This window comes from Elgaria multicarinata, chromosome 11, assembly GCF_023053635.1.
Source record: "Elgaria multicarinata webbii isolate HBS135686 ecotype San Diego chromosome 11, rElgMul1.1.pri, whole genome shotgun sequence".
In the NCBI taxonomy this organism is placed as follows: domain Eukaryota; kingdom Metazoa; phylum Chordata; class Lepidosauria; order Squamata; family Anguidae; genus Elgaria; species Elgaria multicarinata.
Genome location: NC_086181.1, coordinates 25,622,676 through 25,636,138, shown reverse-complemented (window position 1 = coordinate 25,636,138; position 13,463 = coordinate 25,622,676). Strand labels below are relative to the sequence as shown.

General features: G+C 39.3%; 1 protein-coding gene across 1 annotated transcript; it reads right to left on the bottom strand.

The window, feature by feature from the left end:
- Positions 1–497: 497 nt before the first annotated feature.
- LOC134405564 (uncharacterized) lies at positions 498–13,168 on the bottom strand. The gene is made up of 3 exons (XM_063136809.1): positions 12,134–13,168; positions 4,544–4,670; positions 498–1,399 (listed from the first exon to the last, which is right to left on the bottom strand). Exons 1-3 carry the CDS (start codon positions 13,166–13,168, stop codon positions 498–500), a joined length of 2,064 nt encoding a protein of 687 aa, XP_062992879.1.
- Between the last annotated feature and the right edge of the window lie 295 nt (positions 13,169–13,463).

Genomic DNA, 13,463 nt, shown 5'->3' with positions numbered 1-13,463 from the left:
GCTTTCTCCACTGTGGCACCCTGGCTGTGGAATGAGCTCCCCAGGGAGGTCCGCCTGGCGCCTACACTGCACTCTTTTCATTGCCAGCTGTAGACCTTTTTATTTTCTCAGTATTTTAACACTTAATTTTAACTTCAATTTCAATTTTACAGTTCTAACTCTGTATTTTAATCTTATATCAATTTTGCTGTGTGGTTTTATCCTGGTTGTGCTTTTTATATTGTATTTTGTATTTGTGTTTTTAAACTGTTGGTTGTTTTATTATGGTTTTAATTTTTGTGAACCGTCCAGAGAGCTTCGGCTATTGGGCAGTATAAAAATGTAATAAATAAATAAATAAATAATACCTGCAAGTGTACCTAGGGGGCTAATGAGGGTTCCCCCTTCTTTTCCTAAAGGGTTTAACAGAAGGAAATCATAAAAAAGAGGGGAGATATGGAGACCTGCAGGGAAGATGTGAGTTCCATCTTGTGATGTGAAACACTGAAATGCATTCTTCAGTCTTTTCTTCTTATTAACTGTTCCTTGCTGTTCAGCTCTGGCCTTAACAGAATAATGTAACATTTGGGGAAGAAGATGCAACCCAGCAATCCAGCACTGGAGGCTAAGATGGAGAAGATCTCCACAGCTACCATGTGTTTACCTTTGGTGCTTAGGTAGGATGGAACAAAAGATAACCAAACACTGCAGAAGACCAACATGCTGAATGTGATGAACTTGGCCTCATTGAAACTGCCAGGTAACTTCCTGGAGAGGAAGGCCACAGTGAAACTGATAATTGCCAGGAAGCCCATGTAGCTCAAGGCACTGTAAAACATTGTCACAGAGCCCTCATTACATTCCAATACAATTTCTTCAGCCATGGAGTGCATGTCAGCATCTGGGAATGGGGGAGAGGTTCCCAGCCACACAATACAGATACATGCTTGGATAAAGGAGCAGGAAAGAACTATGGAGATGGCTAGCTCTTTCCCCAACCACTTCCTCATCCTGGAACCTGGCTTAGTGGCCATAAAAGCCAGAACTACCATGATGGTTTTTGCCAGTACAGAAGAGACAGCCGCAGAGAAGATGAAGGCAAAGGCAATTTGTCGTAAGAAACATGTCATCTTTTGAGGTTGGCCAATGAATAAGAATGTGCAAAGGAAGCAGAGCAGGAGGGAGATGAGGAGTGTGTAGGTGAGGATCCAGTTGTTGGCTTTGACTATAGGAGTGTTGTGGTGCTTCATAAATATTCCCAGCACCAGAACTGTAGTCAAGGAAAAGAAAAGAGCAAATAAGGCTAAACTGAGCCCTAGAGGTTCTTCATAAGACAAGAAGGTTACAGTCCTTGGAATGCAGAAATCCCGATTCTTGCTTGGATAGTCTTGGTCTGAGCATTTCTTACAGTCATTCATATCTGTAATATTAAAGAAAAATGAGGTGTTCAGCTCACAAACAAACATGCCATAACTCACAACATGATGTAACCTGTTCTTCTCACACTGTGTATTCAACATTGCAAGTGTGTGTGTGTGTGTGTGTGCGTGATGGGAAATCCCACCCTTTCCTTTTAGAACCCAGTGTCTGTGGGGGAGGCTGATTCAATGGTTCTACAGCCAGCATCACGAAGGTGCATGTTGGGTGAATATGTTGTCAGTCGTTCATTGGTGTAGGATTCAGCTGTCTGCATGAGCAAATATACATATTCATCATGCAGCCTGGTTTTGTTACCCTATGAGTTATTATTCTGTGGCTTCCAGTGACTTTTCATAGTGATCTCTAGGGCTGTGCACCACTCCAAATCCAAATCCTGAATCTGAAGCAGATCACGGTGATTCAGACCGCACTAAAAAGATCCGAGGTGGATTGGGGAATGACTGAATCAATCAAGGACTTTGTAAGGTACCATGGGTTGGAGGAGCTTGATTCTGGGGATGAGGAGGTTGAAGGATGGGAGCCTGAGTCCATAACCTCTACAGCAGGGTGCTCTGGCTTACAGAGACCCCTGAATGAAGCAGGTACTAGCCATCTGTAGAATGGGCAGGCAGACATTCCTGCCATTACAGTGTCAGAGGAGGTGGCAGGGGGGACTTAACTGCACCAGCATTTCAGCAGCGCAGTGCTGAGAAGCAGTCACTGCGCAGGTCTAGGCGTATTGCAGTTAAACACCGAGCGATCAGGGATCAGCTGTGAACAATTAGGCTGGTGTTTAGGTAGCAGCGTTTGCCGGCATACTTTATCAGCGTTTATCTGAGCACTCTGACAATAAGCCTTGACCCAACGCTCCGAGCCTTGTCTTCCTGTGATCCCTGCTGTGATTCATAGAATCATAGAATAGCAGAGTTGGAAGGGGCCTACAAGGCCATCGAGTCCAACCCCCTGCTCAATGCAGGAATCCACCCAAAAGCATCCCTGACAGATGGCTGTCCAACTGCCTCTTGACCCCGACTGTTTCCTCAACGACGTGAACTCTGCATATGCTTCTGGACTTTCAGACCGCCTTATGGACTTTGCCTTGTTTGTAAGCCCACTTCCTGCTGGGACTAGACTTCATGTTTAAACTGATTTTTGCTTTACCTTTTGCTGCATGAAACCAAACTATTTTAGAGTGCTTCTGTTTTATGAATGTGTTTACTGCTGCCAGTAAAAGCTATTTTGTTTTTGATAAGCTTAATCTTGCTTGGACTTTCTTTGGCCGTTTCCCCAGTTTATTCTGGGCAGAGTGCCCAGTAGCAAAACCCCAGTAATAAAGCTGGTTTTTTCTGGAGTTATACGCTCTTATCGCGGACAGACTTTTTTCAAGGACTTTCCATTGGAATTTACAAAAATGCAGTAATCTCCGTCATTTTTAAAGGCAAAGACATGAAATTTGGCCCCATAATAGCACGTAAGTAGGACTTTAGGCTTGCCAAGTTTGAACCACATTGGTTCTATCCCTGATTTTTATGATTTTTTTTCAATATTTGTGGTTTTAAAATGGCTCTTTGCTAATGGCTGCTATTTTTCCTCAATAAATCACATTTAAAAAAAATTGTTGCAACAAAACATATATGTATGAAAATTTACCAATATGAATAGGACAATGTCATCTGTTACCTCAACAAGGTAATGTTTCTACCTTAAAAAACAAAAAAAGTTATAGGCATTTATTTCTCCCAATGTAAGGATATGGGTGGGGGGGGAAATCACAATTTTAGTACCGTATTTTCCAGCGTATAAGACGACTAGGCGTATAAGACGACCCCCAACTTTTGAGAAGATCTTCCTGGGTTAAAAAGTCATCTTATACTGGGCGTATAAGACGACCCCCAACTTTTGAGAAGATTTTCCTGGGTTAAAAAGTAGTCTTATACACCAGAAAATACAGTAATTCCTAGTGACAAAATTGCTGAACATATATGTATGAAAATTTACACATATGAGTAGGTTGATGTTGTCTGTTAGCTCACCAAGTTTAATGTTTCTATCTTAAAAAATAAAAAAAGTTATAGGCGTTTATTATTTCTCCCAGTGCAAGGCTATGGAGGTCTGAATCTTGCTTCGGATCCACGTCCGAGGCAGATGGGGAGGTCCGAATCGAGGCATGGCAGATTGGGCCCTGTTTGGAAGGTCCAAATTGGTGTCTGAAGTGGATCGGGGGGTCCGTTCACAACCCTAGTGATATCATTAGCCATTTGTGTTTCTAAGTCAACTCTATTAAAAACTGCTGCATGTTGAAGTGTATTGATATTGAAAAAGCATATTGCAAATGTTAAGTCCCAATTACACACAGGCATGGGTGATACCTGCTGGTGTAGAAGAGAATGGAATAACCTTATTATGGATTTCTCTTCTATTAAGAAATTCACCAAAAAAACCACCCACATGTTTGAGAATCCAGGTGGGTAGGAGGAGTTGCTAAGTAAAATTTTGAGAGGTGATTTTTCTTTTTAGATACTTGTTTTATTTTTTGTTTATTATATTAATATCTCTACTGTTATCAGCTTAAAATGAACCCATGACAGTGTACATGGTCCTCTTCCTCTCTATTTTTTCATCACAACAACCCTGTGAGGAAGGTTAGGCTGAGAATCAGTGATTAATCCAAAGTCACCATGTGAGTTTTGTAAACCGCCCAGAGAGCTTCGACTATTGGGCGGTATAGAAATGCAATAAATAATAACAAATAAATAAATAAATGAGTTTCATATCTGAATGAGGCCTAGAACTCAGATCTCCCAAGTCCAAATAAAAAATAACTGATACACCTCTTAGGCTCATTAGCAACACTTACCCTCTGGCTATTCATAATTCATTCCAATTGTTTTTGTCTTACCCTGTTTTATGTGTGTGTTTCTGCTAGATTACTGAATATCAAATTTTCATACACAGATAGACACATACAGGTAATGCAAGAGATTTTCTATTTCTGCAACTTCTCCCCCCAATTACAAAACCATTTAATCCCTTTTGAAATACTGAAGAATGGTCACTTCAACCCATGCATAACTTTATCTCCATGTTCATATACATTACACCCATGCTCTGGTATAATTCTGTACACTTAATGTATATGTCCTACCTGCCTGATTTGAAATCTTCCCATCTGGACATAGGGTGCAATCATAGCAGCAGTATGGCTTCCCCTCCATCACTCTCTTGCTAGAACCAGGATGGCAACTGTCACTACATACAGAAAGTGGTCGTGTCTAAACCATGAATGAAAGAGCAGAATAAAAATGAGAAAATAATGACAACTGTGGAAATCTTACATTTCTCAGTTCCAGCTGTATCTTGCAAAAGTGAACTAGCATTTCAGCAATGCATGAACGTTGATCTGTTACAGACTGTTTCTACTTTCCATTATTGTTCAGGGAAAGCCCATTTTTTTTAGATATTTTGGGGAGAACCCTGGGAAAAAATAAAATAAAATACTAGTTATGATATACCATATTCTCCCAAAGCTGCATTTCTTGGCTCTGTATCACATACTGTCTCAGAAGAATCTGTATACACGTAACACATATTTTCTACCCTCCTGATTTGAAATCTTCCCTTCTGGACATGGGATGCAATCATAACAGCAATATGGCTTCCTTTTTTTCACTTTCTTGCTAGAACCAGGACAGCAACTCTCAGTCCATATGGAAAGTGGTTGTGTCTAATTCATGAATGAAAGAGCAGAATCAAAATATGACAGTAATGAGCTTTAAAACCTTCAGATTTTCAAGTCGATCTGTACATTGCAAAAATAACACAGCATTTCAAAATGGGGTGAGTACTGGTATACTGTAAACTGTTTCTACTTTTCTTTATTTTGGGAAGATTGCCCACTCATACACCCTGTTTTTTATAATTTGTAAAGTATAAAATAAATTATAGGTTATTGTATACAACAGTCTCTTAAAGCTTGAAATATTTACAAAGCTATTCATAATTGCTGCTCAATGTAAAAGCTTTCAGTGCTACAGCAGCATTTTAAATGAAGCTCAGATACTATAGAAAGGTTGTGGACACACGGAAGATATGGATTGATTGAGAAAGGAAACTGTGGTCTCATCTACACCAGGCAGGATATTCCACTATGAAAGCGGTATGAAAGCGGTATATACTCTATTTCTTCGATTCTAAGACACATTTTTCCCCATATAAACATCTCTAAAAATTATTATTATTATTATTATTATTATTATTATTATTATTATTATTATTAATTAATTTATTTATTTATATAGCACCATCTATGTACATGGTGCTGTACAGCGTAAAACAGTAAATAGCAAGTCCCTGCTGCATAGGCTTACATTCTATTAAAATCATAGTAGAGCGATAAGGAGGGGAAGAGAATGCAAACAGGCACTGGGTAGGGTAAACAGGCGCAGGGTAGGGTAAAACTAACAGTATAACAGTATAAAGTCCAAACAGCATCAAGTTTTAAAAGCTTTAGGAAAAAGAAAAGTTTTTAGCTGAGCTTTAAAAGCTGCGATTGAACTTGTGGATCTCAGATGTTATGGAAGAGCGTTCCAGGCGTAAGGGGCAGCAGAAGAAAATGGGCGAAGCCGAGCAAGGGAAGTAGAGACCCTTGGGCAGGTGAGAAGCATGGCATCAGAGGAGCAAAGAGCACGAGCGGGGCAATAGTGTGAGATGAGAGAGGAGAGATAAGAAGGAGCTAGACCGTGAAAAACTTTGAAGGTCAACAGGAGAAGTTTATATTGGATTCTGAAGTGAATTGGAAGCCAATGAAGAGATTTCAGAAGTGGAGTAACATGGTCAGAGCGGCGAGCCAAGAAGATGATGGGGTGCATCTTAGAATCGTGGGTGTGTCTTAGGTTTTTTTTTTCCTGTTGGTGGTACTGAAATTAGTGTGCATCTTACAATCGATGGCGTCTTACAATCGAAGAAATACGGTAAAAGGCATGAGACACACTACTGCTTTATAGTGGTATTGAAGTGCACTGATAACTGATGGCTCCCCATTGTCATAAAGCCATTTAGGGCTTGAAATGTTAATACCAGCACTTCAAATTGGGCCCAGACCTGGACTGGCAGCCAATGAAGCTGGAAGAAGACTGGTGTGATGTGATGTGGTCCCGTCAGCCAGTCCCTGTTAGTGCTGCCTTTTTTTTGTACCAGTTGAAGTTTCTGGACCATTTTCAAAGGCAGCCCCATGTAGAACGCATTGCAGTAATTCAAACGAGAGGTTATCAGAGCATGGATAACTGACATGCTCCATAGGGGAATGAGTGGGAGTAAAGATCAATAAACAGAAGCAGCAGGGTCTGAATGTGCACAAACACACACACACACGTCACAAAAATTCACACTTGTGGCTGCTTCTGCTTTTAATCCTCATGCCAATTATCCCCCACAACATTCCAAGCACCATGTTATAAACTTTCATAGCATTTCATTAGCAAATAAAAAGTATTTTTAGGGTGACCAACTGTCAGGATTTCCCTGGATTTGTCCTGGTTTTTGTTCTTTCCATGGTGTCAGGGGGGGGTTTCTATAATTTTCAATAATGTCCTGGAATGACACACCTTCCTCTTTAAGGCTGCCATTAGCATGGCAGGAGGGAATGGCATGCTTTCTTGAGGCACGTCATTCCCCCACCCCGAGCTCCAATTGAGGTCTTAAAGGGGAAAGTGGGTCATTCCTGGACATTATAGAAAAGGCCCCAATTGGAGTGGATGGTGGTGGTGCAGAATGAAATCCTTTCCCCTCCTCCACTCCAATCGGGTTCTTTAAGGTGGCGGGGGAATAACGTACTTTCTGCAGGACTCAGAAAGCTGCTTCCCCACACACACACTAGGTGTCCTCTTTTTTGGTTTCCCAAATATGGTCACCCTAGTATTTTAGAATACGAGCTCCCCAGAGAGGTCCGCCTGGCACCTACACTGTACTGCTTTCGTCGCCAGCTGAAGACCTTTTTATTCACTCAGTATTTTAACACTTAATTTTAACTTAAATTTAAATTTTACTGTTTTAACTCTGTATTTTAATCTTATAATCAACTTTGCTGTGTGGTTTTATTCTGGTTGCACTTTTTATACTGTATTTCGTAATTGTGTTTTTAACCTGTTGGATGTTTTTTGTGGTTTTAATTTTTGTGAACCGCCCAGAGAGCTTCGGCTATTGGGCGGTATAAAAATGTAATAAATAAATAAATAATAAATAAATAAATAGAATATGTAAATTAAATGCTAAAAAAAAAATCCATTCCACCAACTAAACACAGACATGTTTAAAATGTGGCCCCTATAGGTTGTTCACAAATGGTGGACACAAAAGTTTACCATCACATGTTTCAAGTTTTTATTTTATTTTTTTCTTTTAGTTAAACTTTCTTTAGTTGAACTTTCTATGCCATTCCTGAAATTTTCAGGTTATTTTAAATAGACATTTCTTTCTGGTATGTATGAATGAATATATTTTATTACGGTCATTGACCAATACCAACAGTACATTTAACAAACACTATATACAAAATATGTTAACACATTAAAACTACCAACATCTAGAAAGTCAGAGTTCAAAACAATTATATCAGCAAATCCATCTAAAATCACAGAGTACACTCAGGGGCTAAAAAGGTACGGCATGTTATTGCAATTGCACAAAATTTAGCTACTTTATTGGTAATATAGGGAATCTTATCAGAGAGTAATAAGGAAATATAAAATTGTGCAGTTCTACCCGGGTATTTATATAAAATAGGTAGAATAAGGTCATTCCTAAGATCCCGATAAAAAGAACAGTATAAAAGTACATGCCTCACCATTTCAACATCCCCGTTATTACAGGGGCATAGGCGGTCTTGGAATGGTATTCCCTGGAATCTCCCCTCCAAAAACTTGGAGGGCAGAACATCAAATCTGGCCAGAGTAAAAGCTTTTCTATAATTTGGGTAAGTCAGATTAGTCAGATAAGCACTTGACTCAAAGGTCTTATTTCTTAAGGGACTGTCATAAGACAATGAGCTGACATGCTCTTGCAATACAATATCCCAGATTCTCTGTTTGACAGCTGCTTTGGCATTTGAATAGCCTAAAGCTATTAAAGCGTTGGGAGAAAATCCCAATAGAGATAGCTCCTTACCCAAATACTTTTTCCATTTTGATTGAAAGGAGTCCAACAATATCAAAGGAGCCAACCCAACTGGTAAGAATATAAGTTTCAACCAATAATTTATCATATGCAATTTAGTACGGGCTTCAATGGGAATTAGACCAGCCTCTAGCCTCAAAGCAGCATTGGACACACAATGAGGTATTGAAAATATAGTTCTTAGAAACTTGGTCTGAATGATTTCTAAAGGGCGGAGGTTATAATAGGCGTACAACTGAGATCCATATAGCATTTGGGCAATAGTTTTAGCCACAAACACTTGGATCGCGGAAGGGATATGTTGCCCACCTTTAGTATAAAAAAATCTTATCAGTGCTGCAGTGCTCCTTCGTGCATTTGTCACCACATGATTTATATGAGTGAGCCATGATCCTGACGCATGGAACATCATTCCCAAATATTTATAGCTAGCAACCTGCTCAATGGGATTTTCATTAATCGTCCATTTATGTTTTATTTTCCTCCTGCCAAAGACCACCACCTTGGTCTTTGAATAATTAATTGTTAGTAGCTCTTCATTACAATATAAATGCAAAGCCCTCATTAAGCGTCTTAACCCAATACTGGTTAGAGATAACAGCACAGCGTCATCAGCATATAAAAGAATTGATAAAAAGCGATTGTTCAGCTTAGGTGGATGGAAGTCGGGGTTTGATAGTCTCTTCACTATTGAGTTAATATAAAAATTAAACAAGGTTGGGGCCAAAATACACCCCTGTTTAACTCCATTAGATGTTGGGACAGGTCTTGACAAAACCCCTTCCTTGTTACAATTTACTCGAAGCCTGGTGTTTTCATGCAGACGCCGCATAAGCAGCAATAATCTTCTGTCAATATTAGTGTTCTCAAATTTGGCCCATAATTTATCTCTAGGAATAGAGTCAAATGCTGACTTAAAGTCGATAAATACAGAGAAAAGGGCACCAGCTTTAGGAGAGGCATATTTATCAACTAAATGTTGAAGAACAAAACCTTGATCTGTTGTTGATCTCCCTGTTCTAAATCCTGCTTGTTCTTCTTCAATAATATTTTCTGCATATAGCCAATCCTCTAATTTATCAAGCAGATGGCGAGCATATAGTTTGCTAATAATACTCAGCAAACTAATAGGTCTGTAATTGGCTGGGTCAGATCTATTCCCTTTTTTATAAACTGGAATGATAATAGCTAATCCCCAATCATCTGGGATACATGCTGTATGATCTATCCATGTGAATAAGGAAGCTAAAACAGGTGCCCACCAGTCAAGGTTGGCCTTTAATAGTTCTGCAGGAATATTATCAGGACCTGGCGCTTTACCTAATTTTAGTTGATGTACCAAATTGGTAATTTCAGAGATAGATACGGGTGCCCAATCCATCATACCTTCTAGACTCCCCTGAGGTCCCTGGAGATTTCCATTATTCGCTGCATAGATACTCATGAAATGTGACTCCCATACAGTGGGAAGAATACAAGAGTCAAGTTTGTCTGTGTTGCTATGCATGCCGCCAGCAATTATTCTCCAGAAAGCAACTGAATCATTCTTTTTAGATGCCATTATTAAACTCTGCCACATATCTTTCTGTGCCTGGTACTTTTTCTTTTTAATTAGAGCTTTATATTTCCTTTTCATCCCAAACCATTCATCAGGGATCCTTGTCAAATTCTGATCTCTGTATGATCTATATTTAGCCACTAGACTATTTTTCGCCTCTCTGCATTCCCTGTCGAACCAAGATTTCGAAGCAAAGGTTGGATTTCTCCTTACATGTTTATATGTCAGAGAAATCTGTAAGGAGTGAATTAACTCCTCATAAGTCTTTAGAATGGTTTCAATGGAATCAGCTGTTCTGATAGAAGAGCCAAGGTGTAAATAGGGCTCAGTCTTAAGTAGTTGTCTCAAGGAGTTATCATATTTGCCAGACCACTTAATACGGGAGGCTCTGAAATCAACATCATTTAGTGGTGTTGATTCTGTATCTGCATACCTTTTTAGATCTCTAATTTCCAAGTTTAGGGCCAAGGGCAAATGGTCACTCTCTGAACGACAGTCAACCTTAAAGCCAGCCACGGCTGATAACAGATTGTAAGATATCAAAACATAATCAATTGTGGATGCTCCAAAGTTGGATAAAAAAGTAAATTCTCCCGGTCTGTCGCCCTCCGTATTCCCATTAACAAGGATCAGATCTAAATTATTAATCATGTTCAAAAGGCAAAAGCCAGCATAATTACAGCCATGATCCTTGGAGTATCTGTTTAAAAATAGGTGACCAGGATCAGGTTCAGGGGGCATCATATGAAAACGTGAAAAAAGAGCTTCGTCATTTTCACCTGTCCTGGCATTAAAATCACCAGCAACAATAATCGAGGCTTCAGGATAAAGCAGTATCAAACTATTAATATAATCCTCCAATTTATGCCACATCATTCTAATTTGTGATTGTAATCGATAAGGGGGTAGGTAGACATTAATAATCAGAAGAACATTTAAACCAAATTTAATTATCAAGGCAGTGGCAAATTGAGAAAGAGGCTTTACATTAGTAATAGAGGCGTATAACTTGGTTGAAACAAAGATACCCAGTCCACCTTTGTAACGACCGCCTCGTTCACTCGGGGTTGATTTAAGAATAAAGGATCTAAAACCATCCAAAGACAACTCCTCCTGAGACCATGTCTCTTGGAATAAGAGTATATCAAATTTAGTAACATACTCTACAAATGTCAAATCTCTAACTTTGGTAGCCCAGCCTGCTATGTTCCAAGATAGCAACTGGATAACGTTGACAGATCCAGTAGTAAAATTATCAGCCCCATCATCTTTCATAATAGCCACTTCTAAATAAGTTTGGGAATATTCCTTGGTCCCAAGTCAGTATTTATTTTGCCTAACTGATCTACCACACCAAGATTCACCCCACTGATCATAATTAGCTTCCTTAGCATATGCCTGGGTGGGGTCACCATTAAACCATGCACTTGTAAGGGCCAGCCTCCTCTTTTGTCTATCGTTCACAGTGTCCACCCCATTTCTATACCCTCTTCGCTTCCTCCCATTAAACCTATGTGACCTGTTTCTATCTCTAATCAACACTGGAATTTGATTAACTTGATCATTTCTCATGCTGTCTGAGTCAAATTTAATATTGGATACAACAGGTATTCTGCCTTCCAGAGAACCTGTTCCTTGTGCTGCAGAGTATAACTCCTGTCTGTTGAAGTCTGGTCCCTCTAAGTTTGGCTTACTTGTTACATTTGAAGGGGCAGTCACTTGTGTCATCCCTATCACTGTTTTGCTATATGATTTATCTTTCTCTAATATCAAATCCCTAGTTATTCCTTCTCTTGATTTTGGTTTATTTTGGTCACCTTTTTCTCTTTTATTAGCATCCTCTATATCTAGCAACTTAAAAAGGGGCTTAAAATTCAAGCTGCTTCCTTTTTTCCCCATTTTATTTGTGCCACCCTTATTCCCAGTTTTACTATTATTAGTTTGTTTATTCAATGTGATATTAATAGGATTAGGTTTCTTATTATACGCTTTGCCTTTTTTGCTAACTTTGGATTTTGCCTTATCTACTCTGACAGTCTCTTGAGGTGATTTGGCTTCAACTTCATCAATGGGAGGGTACTGGTCACTGGCCAAATCTTGTTTATCTTGATTGGTTGAAATTAATTTTAAAGGATCCCAGGTGTTTTGTCCTAGACATAGCAATAATTCCTCATGTGATAAACTAGCGATTCTTTTAACTGTATTAGGTGATAAATTATAATAATCGTCTTTATCTGAGCAAAATAAGGGATTTTCTTTCGTTCTTTGGATCTGTCGTTCCACTTGTTGAAGATGGTCTCTCTCCTTCAGTAGTCCCATCGTTACAGTCAATAATTCTTTTATTTCCTTCACTAAATCCCTAATTTCCAATAGAACATCAGGGGGTGAGAGTTTGGTCTCATCCATTGTAGGCACAGCTATATCGGGGAAGGGATACATTTCAGGCTGTGAACTCTTAATGGTATTTGTGTCCCTGGGTTGGTGTTCGTTCTGAGTCTTCCAAAACCCTTTACTTATATTAATCCCTTCAGATATCTCAAATGGGATAGCAGGAGATGGCAAAAAATCCTCCTTTCTTAATTTACCAAAATCCACATTCAAGGAACTATTTAGTTGGCTACTGTCCAAAATCTGTTCCTCACTCAATAATGTATCTGATAGGTCAATAAGGAAGTTTGGTTGCATCTCTATAGAAACCTCCTGCTTGTACTTCGACTTAAGGGAGAGAATTTTTTGCTTCTTAGTAAAATCAGTTATCTTTGTTTGCTTTGTTCCTATACTGGCTTTTCCATATCTTCTGAGCATATCGTCTCCACAATTACAATTTCTGCTGACATCCATAGGAAGTGATAGAGACGACAGAGCACTAATATTCATTTCTAAAGGTAGACGTTCCTCCAGTAGCCCCGGGCACCGATTGTTCCTTTTAAATTCAGTCATAGGAGTTATAGACAACGGTGTGGTCCTCTGTATCTGCTGTAAAACCGGCGGAGATAATGTTATGTCCAGAATTTCCCCGTCATTAGAGAAAGGCAATTCCATTATGCTCCTAATTTAAATTAGCTCTGCCCGCTCTTCCTGCTGTATCAGGGCTGCAGCTTCTCCTTACCGCCGTGTGTCTTCACAGTCAGCAGCTTCGATAGATAACACCATCAGATCTAGCGCTGTTTGTAGAATGTTTCCCAGCAGTGGGGGAGAGGAATGCAGAGGAGTCTGACAACTCCGAGCTGAGCAATTAAACAAATTCCAGAGGCTAGCTTTCCTCATGTAAAAAGCACTAATAATAATGCCAAGATAAAATCGAACTTCAAACAATAGGGTAAAAGAATAAATAAAT

Excerpts from the sequence above, each read along its gene's own strand:
- LOC134405564 (XM_063136809.1), bottom strand. The coding sequence starts at position 13,168 with ATGGAATTGCCTTTCTCTAATGACGGGGAAATTCTGGACATAACATTA. Across the intron at positions 4,671-12,133 it reads TAGATAAGGCAAAATCCAAA|ACACGACCACTTTCTGTATG; the intron begins GTTAGCAAAAAA and ends TTCATGGTTTAG. Across the intron at positions 1,400-4,543 it reads GAAGATTTCAAATCAGGCAG|ATATGAATGACTGTAAGAAA; the intron begins GTAGGACATATA and ends TTAATATTACAG.